Raw genomic sequence first — 22,420 nt, 5'->3', positions numbered from 1 at the left:
CGCTTATTCTCATGAATCTGTTCCCACTGTATTTGAGTTAAGCAACCTAATCTGGTGTTAGTGAGGTGCATCGCCGGGTTGTGCCCTGCTTAGGAGAGAAACAGGTTTATTTGAAATACCGGGAGAGGAATTATCCAGCAGGCCTGAGAACCAGCTAGCGGAAGAATGTCAAAATAAATCAAGTCCAATTCTCGATCGGTTCCTTCAACGTTTTCTGGATGTCTATTGGTCGGGCTGTGAACCGTCCCACAGATCTCTGTGAAATTCTATAATATGATCCTGATGGCTCTGAGAAAACACTTAATGACTGGTTAAAAGTGGACGTGCATATTCAAAAGGTTTGAGAGGTACAGTATGTGTCACCACCTCCTGTCTTTTCATGTTCACCCAGAAACCCAAACAATTTGTGCAGTGACTTTGATTTTTATCAACCTTGACAAGCACACACTCATGAAACAAGTATGAACTGTGAGTTAACATTAACTGGCAGTGGAAGGGAGGAGGCCCTCACAAACACAGCCAGGCACATCATGCTCCAGCTCTGTGTGCTTAGCATTTGAAAGGTCCACACTGGATTGTTGTTAATGGGTGACTGGAAGACACAGAGCTTTGGAAAACATGTGAAACATGTGAAAATGATGTCCTGTTAGTCTGTTTGGAATTTACACTGAGTTAATTCTGGAACACAGTGAGCAGATGCCAGTCTTAATTTTTTCAGCTTTTAGAGTAGAAAGTTTGGAGGTTTCAACCAATTCAAACTCACTGCTTACAGCACAGTACAGTTCTATTGATTTAGGAGCGTTGTACTATATTTTCTATTCTGAAACAAACTGTAAAGCAGTCTGGTCATACATATTCAAGACAACTTTGCAAGCAAAATTACAAAAAAAAAAGTCTGAAATGATCCCTTTTTCCTGGAAAGTCCCCCCTGTTCATCTGTGTATTTCCTTTAAAAAAATGTCACCCAGCAAATGAAATGTTAACCAGATGTTAAGCTGCCATTTGCAGAGCGTGTCCTTTAACTCATAATAGCTCAATATCGCACAAGTTACAGCGCTGCAGCTCACACGTCTCAGCTGTATTTGCTTTAAGCTCTTGTGGCGAAGGCAAAGCTATCTCCGCTTATTGTATAAGTCACTTGTTTCCGTAAAAGGATGGAAAAATATCCCGACTGTGCTACAAAAACAACTATGACATTCCAAGGGGGGAGACACGGCTTTAACAGTATATATTTGTGATTATCATACCTATCTGTAATTTGTAGAAAAGAGCTAATACTCAAAATATGTCTTGTGTTTACTTTTGTAACTGGATCACAAGCTCTTGAGAGATGAAGAGGTACCTGTGCTGGATCAATGCATAACGAGTGAAAGTAACAACATTTGGTAACATTAAAAAAAAAAGTCATAACAACATTAACAACAAAATGGGCACATATTTTATGGATCTAAGAAAGTGATATATCAATTTGGCGCAGGTATAAGCCACATTAAAGTACAAGTTCAGAGTCCACTTTCACTGTAAAAAAAAAACTCATGTCTGCTGTCCAACATCACAGTCAAGCACTATACTTTTCAGTTTCAGGTAAACACACGCATAAAAAAGAATGCATAAAAATCGCAGACAATGTGTCCTGTTTTTATCAATAAATCACCAAACACTAGCATGTATTTACATTATGTACAGAGGTACTGATAAGACGATAAGAAATGCAGTGTTTTTATATTTTCTTAAACTGTATACAATTTTCACTTTGAACGGCACTGAGCCAGCAGGCTGTCCTTGAACACAATATAACCAAGTATAAATAGGCAGGCTGTTTCTGTGTACCACAGAAAGGTCTTCTTATCACCGTGAAATGAAGTGCTTGGCACAATTTGTCATATTTCCTTGTATCTCAATGCCAGACTGCGTACAGATAATTTGAATTAAACTCAGTATATAAGTAAAGATACTGAAAAATACATTTTATTCATTGTTATATATGTATGTTTGAATTTTATCTTTACTTTTTCTGTACAATAATCTCGGTTCTATTCTACCCAGTCCATTAGAATAGAAAGGACTATAAGTGAGATGAAGCTCATATTTCAGTGACACTTGATATTCTCCAACAACTGGAACCATAAAATCATCACAGTCGAAATTGTGAAAACAGCTGAACTTGGCCTGAAAATTGAAACAGATACAGAATACTGGAGCTTTCTGTTAAATATCCAAACAGCTCTCTCCACAAACACTTCAAGGCCTCTCCTTTCCCACCTGAACCTGTCTTAATTTTTTACGACATCAAGCTGGTGTTTGGCTCACGTGTTCAGGCTCTGGCTCTCTTCAGGGCTTGTCTGCTGGGTGACTGCTTGATGGTAGGTATGTCCGGAGCATTTCTTCAGGTGTATGGGCACCTCTTCCTGTCCTCCACTTCCTCCTTTCCTAACCTTATCCTTGTCTTTACGGACCTGAGATGTCCCACTGCTTCCTTTTGACGAGACCGTCTGGCCTCTGAACAGCTGTGCACGCTGCTGACATAGCCCCACTTTACTGAGGAGGATGAATACATCCCCCCTGAATGCTTTAGTGAAGATGGCGTAGAGGAACGGGTTGGCACAGGAATTGAGCGGGTAGAAGAGCACCAATAAAATCTTAGAGTTAGAGACAGTGATTAGTGGCCGGTCCAGCACTGCTGACATGGCATAGAAGGAAATTGGAGCCATGCACAGGAAGTCAGTAAAAATGAGGACAGCCATGCGCTTGGCAATGTTGGTATCCTTGGATCCAGAATGGTAGTGAGGGTTGTGCACTGCGCAGTAGATCTTGACATAGCACGCACAGATAACAAGAAAGGCCAGAATGTTGAGGACCAGCACTGATAAGATGTATATTTGAGCCACTGTGGACTGGGTGTCCATTGGGAGACAGATGCTGACCTTCTGATAACTGCTAACCCCAACCAGTGGAAGCAGTGCCAGGACAAGGCAGAAAATCCAGCCACCTAGCATCACAGCTGCTGCATGATGTAGACGCAGCTTGCGATCCAGCCTCATGGCAAAGGTGATAGCATACCACCTCTCCAGAGTGATCACTGTCAAGGTGTAGACAGATAGTTCACCGGCAAAGACCGTGAAAAAACCTGCAAGTCCACAACCACGACCTGTCTGCCAGTCTATGGCATGGTTGAAGTACTCAGCCCGTGTGTGGAGGTCTACAGAGGCAATAAGCAGCAGATAAATCCCCATGCACAGATCTGCAAAGGCCAGGTGACACATGAGGAAGCGTGAGACTGAAAGCTTATAGTGGCTGGTGAACAGTACCAGGAGCACCACCACATTTCCCAGAATGGCCAGCAGACTCACAAACCACACAGACACTCGCAGGAAGCCAAAACCCATTATGTCCTCACAAGGATTGAACTCATCGGGCACTGGTGCACACGCCACCTCCTCTCCCTCCTCACACACCACGTAATCGTAACGACTGTCAAAATCTTGGCTGGTGTCCTCTTGGGGGTTCTTGAGGGTCTCTCCAAAACCCACATCTTCATCTGGCTGGCCCCCAAAATAGGCATGGTATTGGAGGCTGCCATGGAAGTCACCTCTCCTCCATTCTTGCTGGGACTCTCTGTGACCTCCGTCATCTGGCTCCAGGTCTGGGACTGTTTCCACCACGCTATCCCCTTGGAGGGAAGGCATATGGAGGGGCCCCACGGAGCGCTTGTGATGCTGGTCGTAGAAAGCAGTCAGATTACAGATGATGTACTCCAAAAAGCTGAAAAACACATGCACACAAATACACATAAGATTGAGTCCATAAAAAATAAACGAAAAAAAACCCCAAAACAAAATTAAAAAAAATAAAAAACAGACCAGGATGCAGTCCTTACTGAAACTAAATGTACAATCAAATCATTTATATGATCAGTTGAAGAGATTCCTGTTTTGAGAGTCATTATTAGTCTGGGTCAACCTTCCACCTACAATAACAGCAATGAGTGACACTAATTAGGGCAGTACAGTAAGAAGTTATAGGTAAGCATGTCAGAGTGTTTACTCAGTCCTTTCCAAAATCCACACCATACCACTGTGCAGCTGCCCCACTCAGTGTGGTAGACCATCCAAATACATGAAGTACACAGACTACAAGTGCATTCTGTTGGATGCTGTTCGTTTTTTATACACTCTGGACACACTTCCTGTGATGCCTCCACTTCATTTTTCTGACTGTCATAAGTACGTTTGACAAATACAAAATGAAGAATTGAGACAAAAGCTCACCCTCGTTTCTTTTTGAGATTTTTGAAGCCGCAGCAGTGGCTGGGGTAGGTTAGGTTGGCAATGGTGAGGTGCTTGAAGGTTTTGATAGGTGGCAGTTTCTTGAGGGCCCAGGCATTGCGCGCCTTCAGCTCACGGAGAGAATCCATACCTGTGCTCGGCAGTGAGCTGATCCCTGTCAAGGACACATCTCTTTACGACAGAAAGAGAATGAAAGAATTTTAGAAGATACATTAGATACTTAACATAAAGTTTGATTATCGCCCTTAACAGCGGCAGAGTGGTGATGAGACGCGAGTGGATGGGGAGCTGGAGTTACCTCCAGTGTATGGACCCAATAATTCTTAGCTACATCCGAACCCAATTCTGACATTACAACTTTATATGTTACTCCGTCAGTTGGCCACATTGCATGAACACTATGGAAACATTATTTTTCAGACCATTATTTTTTCCAAAATTTTCAAAATACCGCTCCACTCTGCTTCTGTCCTTTGCTGGAACATACATCAAGTCCAAAGTCTGTGGAAATGTTTGATTTAAATATTTGTTTTGCCACGGGAAAATATTTTACTGGGAGATGGGCAGACAGAAAACAAGAAGGACCACTAGAACACCTTTGGAGTTACAACCTGCTGCTTGATACCAGGTTTAAAAAAATGTTTTGAATTTTCCCCTAAGGATTATGTGAGGAAAGCTATGTCGCCGAATCATGGATTAACGTATGAAGTGCTGAGGTCACTGAGGCTAAGCTACGTCCCTGATTCGGTTGATAACATGCAATTTTCCTCCCACCCCCATCCCATTGCACACTGCATGCCAATAAATAATACTGAGCACTATACCTTCATCTGACTAAGTGAAATAATGGCACGCAGTCACCACCCAGTACCTTTCAGCTGTAATATCAGTAGATCTACAGAGATCTGATGAGACCAGAGAGCTCACAGATGGATTAAACAACACCCTCCATCTGTTTCCTAGAGTGAGCTCCTCACTCCTTCATCATCTTTAAGCAATTACATGTGGTATTTCTTGCACTCGGCTGTCATGCCAAAGCCAGCTCAACCTCATCAGGATGAAGACATGCAGGGGACTGACATTCTCACCAACATCCTGTGTGATCCCATTATCAGGACATTCCGCTGTACAGCACCGGACACTCCCCCTTTCTAGAGGCCAAGTAGAGGCCAAGTTCTCTTTTGCTTTCTTTAGTTTCGTAACCCATTATATCTCTAAGTCAATGATTAATTTGATTGAATAAAATAAACACAAGCCAAACAATTCCACATTTGCTAAGAGCTCAATTGTTCTTTTTTAGTCCCATTTGCTCTCCCCACTTCTCTGTCCTCTCCTCTCTTTTCCTCTCATGGGGAACATTGTGTAAGGCTGTACAAAAAAAAAATCAGCATAGATCCTATGAGTTTCAGTCTGATTTTGTCATTCCCAGATGTTTAGCTCATGACCTCAAGGAGGTGACCTCACTCAGGATATGTTCCTCAGTGGAACATAAGAAGAAGACCTACACACGAACCCCTTTTACCTAACCAGACACTTAACGGCTAGATCAGAGCCACAACAGGAACTAGATAGCCGTGTTAAAGGGGTTTGGCATCGAACACCTTTAAAAACAGCAACTCAGCTTTAAGAATCTTGAGAACAGCAAAAAGACAACAGTATCAGACAAACGTCGGAAGTTTCTCCCTCACACACTTGCACACAATGCGTGTCAGATTTCCTAGTCAAAGACACAGCTGTGAAGCAATAACTTTTACACTTTGTCTCATCCAGTCTGCACATTATGAATGAAGAAATTATTGACATCTAACTTGGAAGGGTGTAAATAATGTAATAATCAAACTTGGCCCGTTTATTTATTAATATATACTCTTCCAAAATGGTTTGCTATATATAAATGTGAAATATATAATTGAAATAATTTGCGGAGATTTAGATGAGAAGATCAATGCCTCTTCCAGGTCCATCACAAACATCACTTAAGTGGATGTAATTTATGGCTCACCTTTTTGATTGTGTGTAATTATAAACACGTGATAAGAGAGGCTCAGAGCACTCAGGTAGTTCATGTACTTACAGAAGCATGGGGCCGCTGATGGTGCCTGCAAAAGCCCTTTCATCCATCTTGGTCAAATACTTATTCCTGTGAAGGTCGCTGGGATAGGAAAGCACAAATTTAAGTTTATTAAGAGAAAAGTTATCCTTTGCATTTCAATCAGACTGACAGAAGCAAGGCATGGCATAATATTTTCCTAAGCCTCATCACTGCACATTTCTGTGTTTATTTTCTCTCGTTTTAGGGGTGAGAAATGACAGAAAAAGGTCTAACTCACGTTGTTGATTCAAATTAGATAGTATAAGATCTGATGGCATACTCCTTAAACATACTGCACCCTCACTACACATCTCCCTGAATCCCGTAAATCTAATACGGATAATAGACTTGTGAGGGATGTGTTTGTCTTGGTCAGGCTGTGCTGGGATCAGTTCTCCCCTCAGAGCAGATCAGGCGCCAACACAAACACCCATGTGGTAAGACTCACTAGTCACAAACCAATGGCATAATTGGGCTCTTATAAGGACCTGGGTTGTGTGTAGGTGTTGTAAAAGAGGAGAGGGGCTTTAAATTAATATCATTAATACCTCATATCCTGAATATGCAGGATTCTGGACCAGGGGGTGACAAGAGGAGAAGAAAAGTTGTCGCGACAAAAGAGAAAAAAGGAAGCAATTCTTACCTGTTCTCTTCTCACTGACTCAATTTATCCAAGTGAGGCTATTGAATATACAAGTGTGAAATTGTTTTCTAAAAGTCTGACATAAACCTAGGGTCCTGTGTCACTGAGTGTATGGGAGAGGGGGACTCTTAATGCAGACTTCCCGATACCCGCTTTTGGAAACATATTTTCCAATGACAACTCCAACTTGCTAATCAAGAGCTTGGCTTAAGCCCTTTTTCAGTACATATGAGAAGGCCCATAGAGACCCAGTTGTGATCCCGCTGCTTTTGTAGTGTAATTTTGGGCAAGGAAATACACATCCCAGCTGTCAGAAATGGTTTAATCCAGGCAAAAATACGGAGCAACCTAATTTTTTGAGAAATATAAATCAACAGATACTGCACCACATGAAATAAAATTATGTCTCCAAAATTAGATTTTAGAAAAAATATGTTTAAACTCTAAAAGCTCATGATGGGAATAACAGAAAACTCTTACACTTATACAAAAGTAACAACGCCATCAGAATCTGATAATGTATTGATCAGCTGATGTGTGTCTGAAACTTCTGAACAAAATTGTTAAAGGAATATTTTGGCAAATGCTATTATTTGCTATACTGCTAAGAATTACAAGATTGATACCACTCTCATGTGTGCACGATAAAAAAAAGCCAGACAGCAGTCAGTTAGCTTAGCCTATCAAGAGGCGTTGGTCAGTGGATTTAGTTTGGACAAAGTTTGGCTAGTTGTTTCCCTGTTTTCAGTCCTTAAGCTAGGCAAGCTAACTGGCTGCTGGCTGTAGTTTCATATTTATCATACAGACATTACAGTGGTATCAATGTTCTCATCTAACTCTCTGTAAGAAGCAACATTTCCCAAAATGTCAAACTATGGAAATAATGTTTCACATAACCATGAACCTACACTTGATCTAGCTTGGTCCCATTGAAGGCATGTTGTTGGATTTCTCTGAAGCCATTTCCATACAGCATCCTGGAACAAAAGAATAAGTTTAAACAAGAAAATAGCACTGATTAGAATTTTCTTCTTTAGGTATAATAACCAATCCACTGAATGAAAATATTTCCCATGTGTTTATGTTTCAATCATGTCTATGTAGCAGTGACAGAGATAAGTGGGACCCTCTTATTTTACATTTTATGGTGAGGTTTTGTACCTCTGTGCAATTTTGCATTTTTTTTTTCCTTTGGCATTTTCTATAACATGCTGTTCTGTATATTAAAATTGCAAGCCCTCCTCCGTCACTCCCAAACCTAACCACATACTGTATATGTGATTACCTATTCTGTGAGAGTGTCAGTGTACTTGTTTTTGCTATCTTAGTGAGATTAAAGTTAGTTCAGAGTGAGGACATGTTTTCAAAGTGAGGTCATTTTGGCAGATCCCTGCTTCTTCTAGTGGCTATTTTAGGATTTGGGTTGGATTTAGGGATAAAGAACAATACCAGTGTTATAGCACTCACTTTACTACAGTCTATATTATATACAGTCTATACTAGCATTTACTTTATGCATTTTCTATACATCAGGTGTAAGTAGTTTCTTTTTTTGTACATGTATGTACAGTATATATATATGTGATACACATGTGATATCTTACACTGTCAGCACATCGCTGGTGATGCCCCGGAATGAGTTGGCTGGGATCTCAGTGATGTAGGGATGATCAACAATTTCTCTGCAAATGAAGGCACCGGATAGAGAGCCAATAAAGTGGTGTTGTAAATAAATACCTTTCACTGGAAAATGGCATAGGGAGGAATGATGAATATATTCTCAAGTATTATGGCTGGGTAGCAAAATTAAATTAGATACAGCAGCTGTCTGAGGTGGGGGGTAACAGAGATGTGACTATGGATGTAGCTCATTTCATAGGGACATGGAGAAACAGACAAGGTGGATACACACACACACACACACTGAGTGCAAACGAATTTTGTGCTGCAATAACACACAATCAAATTTATGAAGGAAGTGGTCTTGTTTTTGGTACCATTTCTCAAAATTGAGACCACATTCCCCATAATCCCCGCTCTGTTGTGTTCCAAACGTGTTGCTACTTTCCAAGCCTTCTTACATGGAATACAAAGGAGAATAAACATGTAAAAGGTGATTTTTTCATTTCCCTTTTATTCCATCTACTTCATTATATTGGTAAAATCATGAAAACTTAACCACTCCCTCTGCAGTGGAACAATGCATCCACCTCCCCTTCCTTAAACAGTGTAAAGTATAGTGTAGGAAAGGGCTGTTAAAGGCTAACTATTTTCCAAAAAGTCTTGTTTTTTTGTCGTATTATACGAATGACAGATGTTGTTTAAATGCTAAAAGTAGCTATTTTTGGTTGCATAAATGTTGATTAGTGTGCTCAATTTAAACATTGTCTGGTTGCAGTAACTTACAATATGAAGTTCATTTCATTAGAGTGGATGTTGCTCAAGTCAGGGAAGAACGTAAGGCCTGTGTTGAAAATTCCCCTGAACAGCACAAAAAAATAGAAAAAGTTAGGCTATACAGGTACAGATTCAACAGAGATTACACAGGGTCCTGCAATGTGCTATGCATTACTCCCCCATTATTAATCTTCTGTAGAATTATATCACACAACAGTGTAGTAAGAAAATTTAGTGAGATCTGATGTGGGCTTCACACCTCTAAACATTACTTTTGAGAGTAGACCACATCATTTAAGAATTAGCTAGCCCAATTCATTTGATATGAAACTTTAAGAGTCACTGTCAGATTCTGGCTTTTTATACGCTAGGGCTTCTTAAAAAGAGCTTAAGTGATGGTGACATCACACTAAACTAATGAACTTTGGCCTTCTGGAAGGAAACAACAGCTTAGAATTGTCTACCAGTGTCAAGAATTCACATGAGATCGACATCTCTCATTCTTAGGCCAAATATGTTTGATTCATCGATGTTTAGAGTGTGCAGTGACTTTTCTAAACTCAGCCTTTACCACTGCATTAAATTCAAATGAAGCATGATTAAGTCTTGCCCATACTAACACACACAATTCTATGAATAGATCACAATGTCTAAATTAGTGCCAGAGCATTTTAAATCTACACCCCTCATCTTTTGAGGGTGCCATAATGTTGTCAATATGTGGAATTCAATGCCAAAAAGGGTCTGAGGTAAAAAAGAGCATGCAATGAAAAATACTCACAGGTATTTGAGGTTTGGGAGATTCTTAAAGGCTTCTGGGTCAACGTAGGTCAAACTCTTTGCGTTACGTATCTCTCTGGAAGAACAAACAGACAAGAAAGAGATGTACTGAAATTTTTTAAAACTTAAATACATACTAATTTAGAGCATAAGTAAAGGACGGAAATGTTGTGGCCACTACAAAATTATTTGCAATCACATTCAGAAACACACACTGTGCAGTCTTAAAACTTGCTGACAGAACATAGCAAGGTGCATGCCAGTGTGCAAGAAAAGGGAAACTCAGTGTAGACAACCAGGGCCAGAAGTGGAGTCCAATTAGTGTTTAATTTGTGTGTTTACTCTGGTCCACCCTGTGACTGAAGAACTCTCTCTGCTGTCTGAAGCCATATGGTGCTCTCGAACGTGTGTTCTGGCCCTTCTTCACATACCCGGAGAACCCCACTGAACCCAGCAGACAGACGTGGTCAGGTCAAGTCCCTGAGTGGGAGTGGTTCCTCTTCCAAGTGCTGCTGTGTAAAAACTAGGGCTTAAACTAAAAGGTAAATCAAACAGTGTCATTGGGAATTTGATTTCCTTTTACTTGGATTTTCTGGTGATAACATTTGTTTCTGTGTGTGGTCCTCTTTTCTTTGTTACGCCAAGGTGACTTTGGCTGGTGATATTAACTATACAATATAAAAAGGTTTGCACTCTTGAATCCATCCAATGTAGAAGAAGCTGTTCGTATGCAAAGGGATTGTGCTTTTGGCTACTAGACAAATGTACAGTGAATTCGGAAAGTATCCAGACCCCTTAAATTTTTTCACATTTTACATGACCATGAACCTAATGATCACTCTGGCTGAACTCCAGAGATGCTGTGTGGAGATGGGAGAAACTTCCAGAAGGGCAACCATCACTGCAGAACTCCACTGATCTGGGCTTTATGGCAGAGTGGCCAGATGGAAGCCTTTCCTTAGGAAACCAGACATGACACTTAGAATTGGCTGTCCTGGAAGTTCCTCCCATCTCCACACAGGATCTCTGGAGCTCAGCCAGAGTGACCATCGGGTTATTGGTCACCTCTTTCCCCAAGGCCCTTCTTCTCTCTCCACCCGGCCAAACTGAGCAAAGTTTGCTCAGTATGGCCGGGTGGCCAGCTCTACGAAGAGTCCTGGTTGTTTCAAACTTCTTCCATTTAAGAATTACGGAGGCCACTGTGTTCTTGTTAACCTTAAATGCAGCAGAATTTTTTTGTAACCTTCTCCAGAGCTGTGCACAATCCTATGTCTAAGCTCTGCCAGCAGTTCCTTCAACCTCGTCTTGGTTTTTGCTCTGATATGCTTTGTCAGCTGTGAGACCTTATATAGAAAGGTGTGTGCCTTTACAAATCATGTTCAGTTTTCACCACAGGTGGACTCCAATCAAGGTGTAGAAACATCTCAAAGATGATCAAGAGAAATGGGGGGTACCTGAGCTAAATCTCAAGTGTCACAGCAAAGGGTCTGACTACTTATGTCAGTGTGATATTTCAGTTTTTCCTTTTTAATACATTTCCAAAATTCTGTTTTCATTTTGTCATTATGGGGTATTGTTTGTAGATTGATGAGGGAAAAATGGAAAATTTTGCAACATAACAAAATGTGATAAAATTGAAGGGGTATGAATGCTTTCAAAACGCAACGTAAGGTACTCTTCTTTTAGCTCTGGTTCGGTCTCCAAAAACTCCAGAGAGAAACAACTTTTAGCTGTTAAATTTTCCACTATATCCACCAACCAGTTGTTAACTTTGTTTATCTGTTTGGTGCTGGACAGGTGGCATACAGTATCTTTATCAGGGCTGTTTTCAGTAGTAGGAAATTGGGTTGATGAAAAGACTGAACCATAACAATAGAGTTAAAAACAGTTAAGTTAAAAACCAAAACAATGAACTAAAAGATGCTAAAACACTCCATAGAGCTACGGGAAATTGCAGAGTCAGGTGATATTGCCAGGTGGGTTTGTCACACCACTTTTCAAATTTCACATAGTTATATGACCATTAGTTAATATAAAAATATTTATTAGTGCAGCTTATACCAAATTTATTTCCTGTACATGATTTAAACACACAGCTGTTGTGCTGCTGTAAAGATAAAACACAAATATAAAACACTTTCCTTTGTGCCGAGTGTTTTCCTCCATAAACTACCTGGAATGCAGAAGTTTTCATGAACTGTGTGTGTAAAGGTTGAATCATTATTGCAATATATCATTTGCCAATGGACCACCAAAACTGAGATTTTGTACGCTACAGTATATTAAAATTTGTGCATTTTTACTTCTGTATAAACCTTACAATTTTTAAAATTGGTTTGATGGTAGCAAGATACAAACTTCCCCCAATTCCCTCTGAATTTTCAGCTCTGACTGCACTCCTCGATCCACAGCTGCTGTCGGCCCCAAGCATCCAGCAGGAAGCAGAGCATTAATTTGTGTCTGACCCTGAGGGAAACCTGAGAGAGATGCCATTATCTGATGTATGGCACTACACCACACCAATCAGTGGCAAATAGGCCCCAGAGATCCAAAATACACCCCATAACATAGATACAACCCTCAGCTAGCAGTTTGAATCATTGTCTCTGTCTGTATTTTGATATCTGGAATTAGGAAGCCAATAAGGAAAGACTAAAAGGAAGGATAATTAAGATTTTAAAAAAAAGACAGCCAAACGATATGCACATATGCATCAAATGAATGTGTGTAGCTGTTAATCATAGTTACTGTCTCAAACAGCTATAGATGGCCACATTTTATACAGTAATTGAAGAGTTGAAACAAATTTCGTACACACAAACTGCTGTGTTACAAGAAGCTGTAACTTGGAAAAACTCATTCACATAGGCAAGAAGTCTTGCAGTATTATATGAAGTGCTAGGATGTGTTCTGCTGGAAGGTGTGTGGTCCATCCGGAGACTCAGCCATAAATCTCTATCCCATAATTGAGACAAGGGCTGGAGCATTAGGAAGACAAAGAGAGAGAAGCCAAATACTGGCCACTGTTTAGCCTCTCTGCTCTAACATGCTAATTAGATCGGGCTCTGTAGTAGTGAACCAAATACATCCAGATAATGAGTTACTTCATTGAATTGAATAGTTTCTTATCTAATCTGTTTTTAATAATCCCACAACAGGGTTATTTTTTCAACCTTGTGAATTGGCAAAACTGATCTGTACCACTCTGGTGAAGAGCAGTAAGTAATGTGCAGGAGAGAAATAAGCTTCTAATGTGTTTCTTCCACACTTCCATTTGCTGCCGGCAAGGTTCAAAATCAAGCATTTTTCTCTCCAGGGAGCAAATGGAACAGCTTAATCAATAAATATCAATAAAGAGCGTGCCCTTTTCCTTTAGTTACTCACATGTGGGTGATTTTCTTCAGGCTGTAGAATGAGTGCCTCTCCAGCCTCTGCAGCTTCACATCCACTGATATATATCTAAAAGAGATAAACAAATCTTAAAGCAAATCTAATGTACAAATCTTTGTTATATCAAAATAATTAGTTTTCTTGACCATCTGTCTGATTTTTAAGAATGAAGGTACTGTACAAGCGTTAAAAAGAAATATAAGACCTGTTTTCATAAATTACTTTAAGTGTGTGGTTCTAAAAATGATCCGAAAGCCTGCAACTTTTTCCTGAATTTATCAACCCACCTTGTCTCCCAAGCCCCCGAAGTCATGGGCAATTTTAAAGGTATGCACCTCACATATACATTACCTAGCCATCAGTCACTCTGTTCCCATTTGTTATTACTTGGTAACAAGTATGCTCTTAAAATAAACCATGAACCTAGCACTAAATCAACCTTAAAAATTACTTACTTACAAGAAAAAAATATTTTCTTATAGTTATTAATGGGCAATAATTATAAAACACACCACAATATTTACAAACTAAAAAGAACTTGTATTCAAGTATCAGCTGAAATTTTATTGATTTTCTATCATGTAGTCCCTCATTTTATCTGGATAGTGAACAAAGAGTCATTGGAATAACTGGCTGTGAGCACTTGCTGCTGTTGGAGGCTTACACAAATCATCTCATCCACCTCCCTTCATGCATGACTTGGACACAGATGCTTGACTCAGCAGCCCAGGATCAGGGCCCGAGTGTATATTTTAGCTCTATACAAAGACTCCACCTCTATAGGGAGTCTACAATCACCACACACCCAAAAAGCTCTGCTGGAATACCTAGCCAATGTCCAAGCCCTACTGCGGTTGAAGGACCAGCATTACTAATGAAGGAACGCATTCGTGCTTCCCGCTGTGATTAGGAGCAAGTGGAGATACTAAACAGAGAGAATATCAGCTGCCTGGGTGTGAGACAAAAAGGAAAGTGGTGGGCAGTTTGGAACAGGGATAGATTCCCACTTTTTAGGGAAAGGAGTCGAAAGATTACAGCTGGATGAGAGAAACTTTGAAGGATTTTTGTACAAGCCTTGAACACAATACCTCTACTAGCTAAATCGCCACTCACATCCTTGAGATGTTGACCATGTTGGCAAAGACATCTGCTGGCACGGACGACAGACGGGTCTCGAAAAGCCATCTGGTTAAAAAATAAGTATGGACATTTTAGTTGTCACAAACACATTTTACTCTTGATTTCCTCTGTTTGTTGGACTAGACTTCATCATTAGCAAGGTGTTCTTGACATTTTTGAAGGAGCAGTTTTACATTTTGGCAAAAACGCTTATTAACTTGTTGCTGTTAGTTAGATGAGATAAAATCTAGTTAGCCTGGTTGAATTGTTGTTATTGTTTTTTGTACAAACTAAGCAAATGAGATATTATGTGTTTTTTGTGAATCAGAGGCACTGTAATGGATTTTGTTACCTTTGGACTGAGTCAGGTTAACTTTTTCCTCTGTTTTCTTATGCTAAGCTAACAATCTCCTGGATATAGCTTAATTTTAAATGCACAGATGTGAGAATGGTATCAATATTCTCATCTAACTCTCAGCAACAAGGAAAAAAACATATTTCCCAAAATGTTAAACTGTTTCTTTACTGGAGATGGTTAAAATCTTTCACCTGGGGATTTTCTGAGTATAATGAGCTTCAATATAGCATTGCAGAAATGCTTAAGATTTTTTTGTAATGAAAGTGATTCAATTATTAATAAATAAATTTCACATATACAATATTTGTCTTTAGTTTTTTCAATAATTTCAAGCAAACCTAGGTCTAAAGGGGAAGAGAGACAAAGTGTGCAGGTAAGAGAAAAGAGGAGGCGAATCACAGATAAAGTCCCCAAACTGATGAATTGCAGTATGGGATTAGAGGTTTCTTTGAAGTAAATGGTAAAACAGACCCCACTATTCTAGGAACACTTTCTTTGAAGTAAATGGTAAAACAGACAGGAACATGGGAAAAAACAAAGACTTGGAACTGAATGGACCTGATCTGGCAGCCAAATCAAACAATGTCTGGGTCTGTTTAGGACAATGTTTCAGAAAGTAAGGTTAAGACCTAAGTATGCGATACACACCACCACATTGCTCTGGATAAATTAGTACCCAATGTTACAGTTTCACTGTGAAATCAAGGATTAAGTTTTGAGACAGAAAAATATTTAGATTCAGATTTAAATTTCTATATTGCACACACAATTCAAACCTTTTAGCTTGCTGCAAGGTTTTGGATAAAAGGATGAGGAAATGTTCCAAATTTTATCTCCAAAGAGAGTTGGATGAGAAGATCAATACTATTTTCATGTCTTAATAAATATGAAGCTACAGCCATTACCATTACCTTAGCATTGCAAAAAGGCTTGAAGTATGGGGAAACAGCTAGTCTGGCTCTGTTTTAGGATAAAACTAGATTATCCCCTCGCAATTGTATGTCTCCACCAACCAGTTAAGTTGCAGTTTACATCCATGTCTGTCATGACTCATATAATATAGACTTTGAAGAAATTTAATAAAAGGTAGTAAGTGTATTTTATCATAATTGGCGTATGAATTCTTGAGTTATGGCCAAAAAACATGTTTTGTGAGGTCAGAGTGACCTTGACCTTTGACAACCAAATTCTAATCAGTTGATTCTTGAGTCCAAGTGGATTCTTCTGCCAGATGTAATGAAATTCCCTACAGGCGTTCCTGATGTATCGCGTTCACAGGAATGGGACGGATGTGAGGTCACTGTGACCTTGACCTTTGACGTTTGATCACCAAAGTCTAATCAGTTCATCCTTGAGTCCAAGTGAACGTTTGCCTAAAATTTGAAGAAATTCCCTTAAGGCATTCCTGAGATATCACATTCACAAAAATGGGACGAACGGATAAAACATAATGCTTCCGGCCACGGCTCTCGCCAGCGCGGAGGCATACAAAATTCCACCAACCAGTACCTCTAAAGCTCACAAATTTACATGTTGTATTTCTTTTGTTTAATCCATTCAAAAACTGGAGTTTAAAAATGATATGTTGGATTTTTACAAGGCTAATGTGCCAAACTATTTCTTGGCGGGGAGGAGTAAATTCCTGGAGTCTCTGCTGGCTGCCTGGCAAGAGCAAATTGTCGTTTTTACACAGGAGTTTCTGTACGGATTTACCAAACAAGATATAACGTATTAATTTGTGAGATACAGACGTGCTATTAGGTGGATTGTTGTGTTACCTTTGGACAGTCCAGGCTGGATGCAAATAAGAGTATCTCCAAGATTGTCAAACTTTTTCTTTAACAGTACATTGTGGACACTATAACCTGTACCTCACTAGTGAAAATGTGCTGTTTCTGTCCTTTGATCTTGCTGCAGATTTTGTTGTGGTAGATTTGGGAATCACAACATATTAATAGATTAGAGAGATTAAGATGGTATCCACATGTGATGATGTCATGTTGTATTCCAGGCCCAATCTTCAGTAGGTTGCACATTAAGAGTTTGTTCCACCACATCCTGTCTCAAGTAGCACCAGTGTATGCTTTCCATTTGGAAAAGGTATAAAAAGTGACTCAGCCAAAGCCACCATCTTCATGCAACTTTGCTTCATCAGAGGAACAATAGAGTAATTCAGAGGTGCAGATCTGGCCTAGTAGGCTGAATCACGCTCACTTGGGGGGGGGGGGTCACAAAGTAGACACTGGGGCACAGCACCCTGCATACACTTTGACAAACTCAAACAAACAGAGGGACAGAGAGCAGACCCTGACACCATACACCTCCGTCAGAACTATGCTTTTTCGCCGCCCCACTCAAACCCAAATAAATAGCATGCGTGTTCCCTCAGGAGCGCCAACAGATGACCAATGAGCCCATCTTACAGGCTTAAATAGAAAGTTACTCCCTCAATTTGTCCTTTTGGATAGAAACCGAGAAAACCAACAGGTTGGGAATTGAGTTTGAATCGGGGAGAAGCCACATAATTTATAAAAGTGTCAACACTGGATTGACAGCATAGCTGTGTTTACTATGGGCTCTGTCTCATTTTTATGTGTAATGGCCTGTGGTGACTGGTAGAGAGGGTCAGTTATATATTCAACCCTCACTTTCTCCAGTGTCATTCAGTGTAATCTCCTCTCATGTAGAGATGCTGTGGCTATAAAAATCCTTAATTTCTTCTGACTCAGAATACTTGAACGAACACTATAAGTTAACAGAAAAAAAGAAAAGTAGTTAGGACGGTGGTTCTCAATGATTTTTTTAAATTATTTAAAGTTTTATGAAAAATTACATTCCTGTTTGTTTTCTCATAAAAACAGGAGGTAATTATTGTAGAATTTTAAGTAAAAGTAACAATTTCCATTATATATTCCATCGGTACAAATTAATAGCTCGGAAACGGTCAGCATTTCAAGTAATCTCGGCATCAGCTCATCATGTTCAATGTCCCACTTCTTATTATACAATTAATCCCAGTGCTCATCTGTTACCGTTCAGGAAACAGCATTAGAATTTCAGTCTTCACTCAGTTTTATTAGATGAGAGGTCAAGGAACAACGAATATCACAAGTTATCACATGTAAACTCCAATCCAAAAATTGTGAGGCTTTTGAAAGACTGGAACTGCTGCCCCGCTCCCCCTTTCCCTTGAAGTCTTTTTTCCTCTTAATTATTCTCAAATGGAACTCTCTGGGTGTTTGAGAAATGTGCTGTAAAAAGTAAATATTGTATTTGAAAGCATCATCCAGACGCAGCTGGGAGTCACGCTACGCAGGCTTTTAAGGATGTCTGTGCTTTCCATTCCATCTCTCTGACTCCCAGTGGCACATGGAGTAGCCTTCACACAAGTACACACACAAAAAGGACTCCAAACTCTAAGTATCCACATATGCACACTCACACACAGACACGCACAGATGTCTGCTTTGCATTCAAATTTTGTTTTGTGTGTAGAATGTTTATACATTTTACTCCAAAAAAGAATTTTTAACCAAACTCTTGTTAATAACAGAATTGCCCTTAATGGGGCAAAATTTATGTATCGATAAAGAGGGGTTCTGAAAACAATTCGAGACCACAAACTTCAATCATTGTTGAAAAAAGAAAGCTTTAAAAGGAATAGGTTTGGGAAGTATGCTTATTCTGTTTCTCGCAGAGGTTCAGAAGAAAAGACTGATACCACTCTCATATCTTTTGCCTACCAGCACCTCTAAAGTTCACTAATGAACACAGAATATCTCATTGCTTGATCTGTACAAAAACAAAAAGTGTAAAAACAATTCACCGTCTTAAATGGAGTTATGGTCTGGACTGTGTCGCCCTGCTTCCAGTCTTTGTGCTAAGCTAAGCACAGCAGATGCTAGCTTATCTTGTAACTTGGAGAGTAGATATTGTATCCCATAATGTTGAACTTTTCACATTCTATTTGACTCAATGAAAGCTCCTATCATGCAAATTTTGAGTTGAATTTAGACCCTGCCAAAATGAAGTCAAGTATCTAGCTATCTTTGAAGCTCAGTTAAGTGTCTAAAATACTGAGTCTTGGTAACTATAAAAATGTAATGTAATTTCTCGTCAGTCCAATTCATGGAACTTGTAATGAGGATTTTAGGATTGTTTGCTGACAGACAAACTAACAGACCAAACATAGCTCCTTAAAAAGCTATGTTGGCCATAAAACAGAAGGCCAATTAGACAAATGACCTGACAGCCAGGCTTGGCCAGAATCAGTGGAACTGGTCCTCACTAGCCTGACCAGGGCAGCAGGGTCATTCAATCTTCAGTGTGTGTACAACAAAATCAAACTTCCTTACGCCTCATCTGTTAGAACATCCCCCTCAACACAAAGTCTATTTTGGGCTTATTTGGCAGATATTTTTATCTGGGTGGTGACAGGGCAGAGTTTGGTGGCATGCTTTCATGTCTTTCTATCTTCCTGGAGGGCTCTGGGTAAACTTTGGCCTGGAATGTGAAGAAATTGTAGGGGACATCAGGGCACGTGGACATGTGAATTGGAGCAGTGATCGGGAGATAATTTCATGTGATAGGTGCTGTCGAAGCCAATGCAAAGTGGTGTTTGGGATTGAAGGATGGAGGGATGTTCCAATAAACTGTAAGAGAGGAATGAGGATTATCATAACACAGCACAGAACCTCCTCCCAAGCTTGAGTTAGCGAGCCCTACATCAGTGCTTTTGAGGAATTTTGTGTAAGAGTAGTGTTAAAACATACTCACAATGACAAAGCTAATGTGTTGATATGTTGCAAGTATAATGTTTACCCTGTTCACACAAAGCCCTGCTGAGACCGGTGGGAATGTCATTGGTTTTGCAGGTATATGGCCATAAACCTACATGTCAGACAAGTTGAGAGTGCAGTATCCAGTGATGTTCAACAATATGACTGGGCCTGTGAGAGCCAAGCCCCAACTCTCCTTTAAAAATATATAACGTAACCTATTTGTGATAAAACTACAAAACTTTTATTCATTGTATATATTTAAAATAGTGTTCAAAATATTAGGAAATGTTCCAACTTGGTTACCTCCACATCATCATCATCAAAAGTACGGTATGTACAATATAACAGTACTATCTGATTTAATGTTCAAGAATGCTGATTTAAATGGAAATACCCATCCTCACTCCTCCAGCTCTATGTTTCTACATCTGCCATGGAGTCCCTCTGAAGGGCATGTGTTTCCATCACTCAAGGCGATGGCAAACTGGTTGCTCTCTATTGCATAATTTTCACCCTTTACTTAAGCAATTTAGGAAGTGTAAAAAAAACCTGTTGAATTTTTCCGCGGTGACCCTGACATATTACATCATGTTGGCTCCCAGGAGGCTTGACAGATTCAACAAGACAATAGATAAAATACAGATCAGCTGTTGGTTGGGTCAGTTTTTTCACAGGAATCAGAAGTTGTTTTAATTTCCCACTGCTAACGCAGTAAAACACAAAATAGCCTCTGCTCCACTCCAATGGTATTGACAAAGTTTTTGATTCCTTTTATTGGATTTATAGTGTCAAAGTAGACATTGAACTAATTTATATGAGAAGGTAGGATTGTTGTTTTTCAATATTTTCCTTACTAAATGCAGGTTTAGTAAGATGTGGTGAGCGCTACATTTTGAGATGAAGAGCATCCCTGGTTTTGTCTCCTGTTGACGGTACATGTCTGCAGTATTGACACTTTGTAAACAGGACACTGAAATGATTCAATACTCTGCACCACAAACCCAGTGAAATGGACATCTCATTTGGCTTGCTTCTTTTTATCTTTCTCTCTGTCTCTGTCTCTTCCTCTCTTCCCTCTCATACAGTAAATTCATAGTAGCAAAATGATTCAGGGGACAAACCATGTTGGTAGTAGGTGTTTTAAGTGCTGGGGATACTGTTGTAGTCTAAATTTGTAAGGGTTAATTATAGCTGATTAAACAATAATCATGATAATGCTGTGACCATTTTAAGGCCAAGAACAACAAATTTTAAGAAAATCAAATATATTCAGGATATGTATGCTATGTTTTTCAACTGTTCAGTTATATCAGTGATTTACTGTAGGCTATGGAATTTCAGGTTATAAAGGTTAGTGGTTCAATGAATCTTTTTAATAACATACTTGAATGAGTTATTTATTCCAGTTATTGCAATCATATTCTCCCAAATACTAAACTACTTGTAAGTTAATCTTCATGAAAAGAACTGTAGTAACTTAAGTATTCTTTTAAGACATTTTAAGTTTGGATACATTGCAAATCAAATGAAGAATAAAAGTCACGCTTAGAACTTAGCATAGCTTGTTTGCAGTCTTATAATAGTCAACAATAATACCTTAAAGTGGAATAACTGCTTAACATCACAGACAGCCTTAAAGTCCCTGTGGGAAAACCGTGAATGAATATTCGTGATAATATAATGATTTTTCATCTGGGTTAAAAACACTTTACATTCAAAATGCATGAAATATACAGCAGAATCACTTTAACAGATGCGTTTTTACGCCTACTTACAGTGTCTCCGTGCTGGCTGGAAACCTTGGGAGAATATCTGTGTCAAAGCAGGAGATTGTGTGAGTCTTCCACTCAGAGCACTCGCAGACAGCAGGGCAGGAGTCAGCCCCCGACACGGTGCTGATATGGAGAGTGACAAACGTAAACAACGCGCATGTTATCACCTGCATGCTAGAGTGCTGCTCGCTGTCAGTGTCGGTTCAAAATATCCTCAGACTGACTTCTGTGTTTCCACCTGGTAGTTGCTTTGATGTCCAAAACAACAAATATGTACTTAAGTTGTCTACAATAGACTAATATGTTTTGTTTTGGTTTTTTTGGTGTAAGCTATAATCCTTCGGTAAAGACAGTGGAGCCGCACTGGAGTGGGATGTTCAGTTTTCTTTGCAGGGCACCAGGAGTTTCTGTGAGGTTGTGAAGGTGGAGATGCTGTAGGACGGACAGCTGCAGCTCGGTGGTGGGTTTGGAGGTGGTCTTCAACTTAAGGGGAGGGTGGACTTCTGAGGCACTCTTGTGTTAGACTTGAGAATAGTATTTTTTTTTCTTTTTAAATCTTGAGACTTTTATTTTATTCTGCTCCATTATTCTAGCCAGTGAAATACACTCAGTCGTTGACATGAACTGTCCTATTCAATATGTTTAATAAACATAAAGTGTTTCAATATATTTCTAGAAGTCTATATGACCAATATATATTTTTTCTCTCTTCTTTGCTCTTTTTTATATATTTTGTTCTAATCCATTATTCTGACCTGTAAAATATACACAGTCGGTAGACATAAACTATCCATTCCATGAA

General features: G+C 39.5%; 1 protein-coding gene across 1 annotated transcript; it reads right to left on the bottom strand.

The window, feature by feature from the left end:
* Nucleotides 1-1,432: 1,432 nt before the first annotated feature.
* On the bottom strand, nt 1,433-22,041 carry tshr (thyroid stimulating hormone receptor). Its single transcript, XM_040125774.1, has 10 exons — nt 21,622-22,041; nt 14,702-14,773; nt 13,583-13,657; nt 10,200-10,274; nt 9,428-9,502; nt 8,626-8,703; nt 7,930-7,998; nt 6,361-6,438; nt 4,269-4,457; nt 1,433-3,762 (listed from the first exon to the last, which is right to left on the bottom strand). Exons 1-10 carry the CDS (start codon nt 21,789-21,791, stop codon nt 2,307-2,309), a joined length of 2,337 nt encoding a protein of 778 aa, XP_039981708.1. The 5' UTR covers nt 21,792-22,041; the 3' UTR covers nt 1,433-2,306.
* Between the last annotated feature and the right edge of the window lie 379 nt (nt 22,042-22,420).

This window comes from Xiphias gladius, chromosome 4, assembly GCF_016859285.1.
Source record: "Xiphias gladius isolate SHS-SW01 ecotype Sanya breed wild chromosome 4, ASM1685928v1, whole genome shotgun sequence".
Lineage (NCBI taxonomy): Eukaryota > Metazoa > Chordata > Actinopteri > Istiophoriformes > Xiphiidae > Xiphias > Xiphias gladius.
This window is presented reverse-complemented; position numbering and strand designations above follow the sequence as displayed.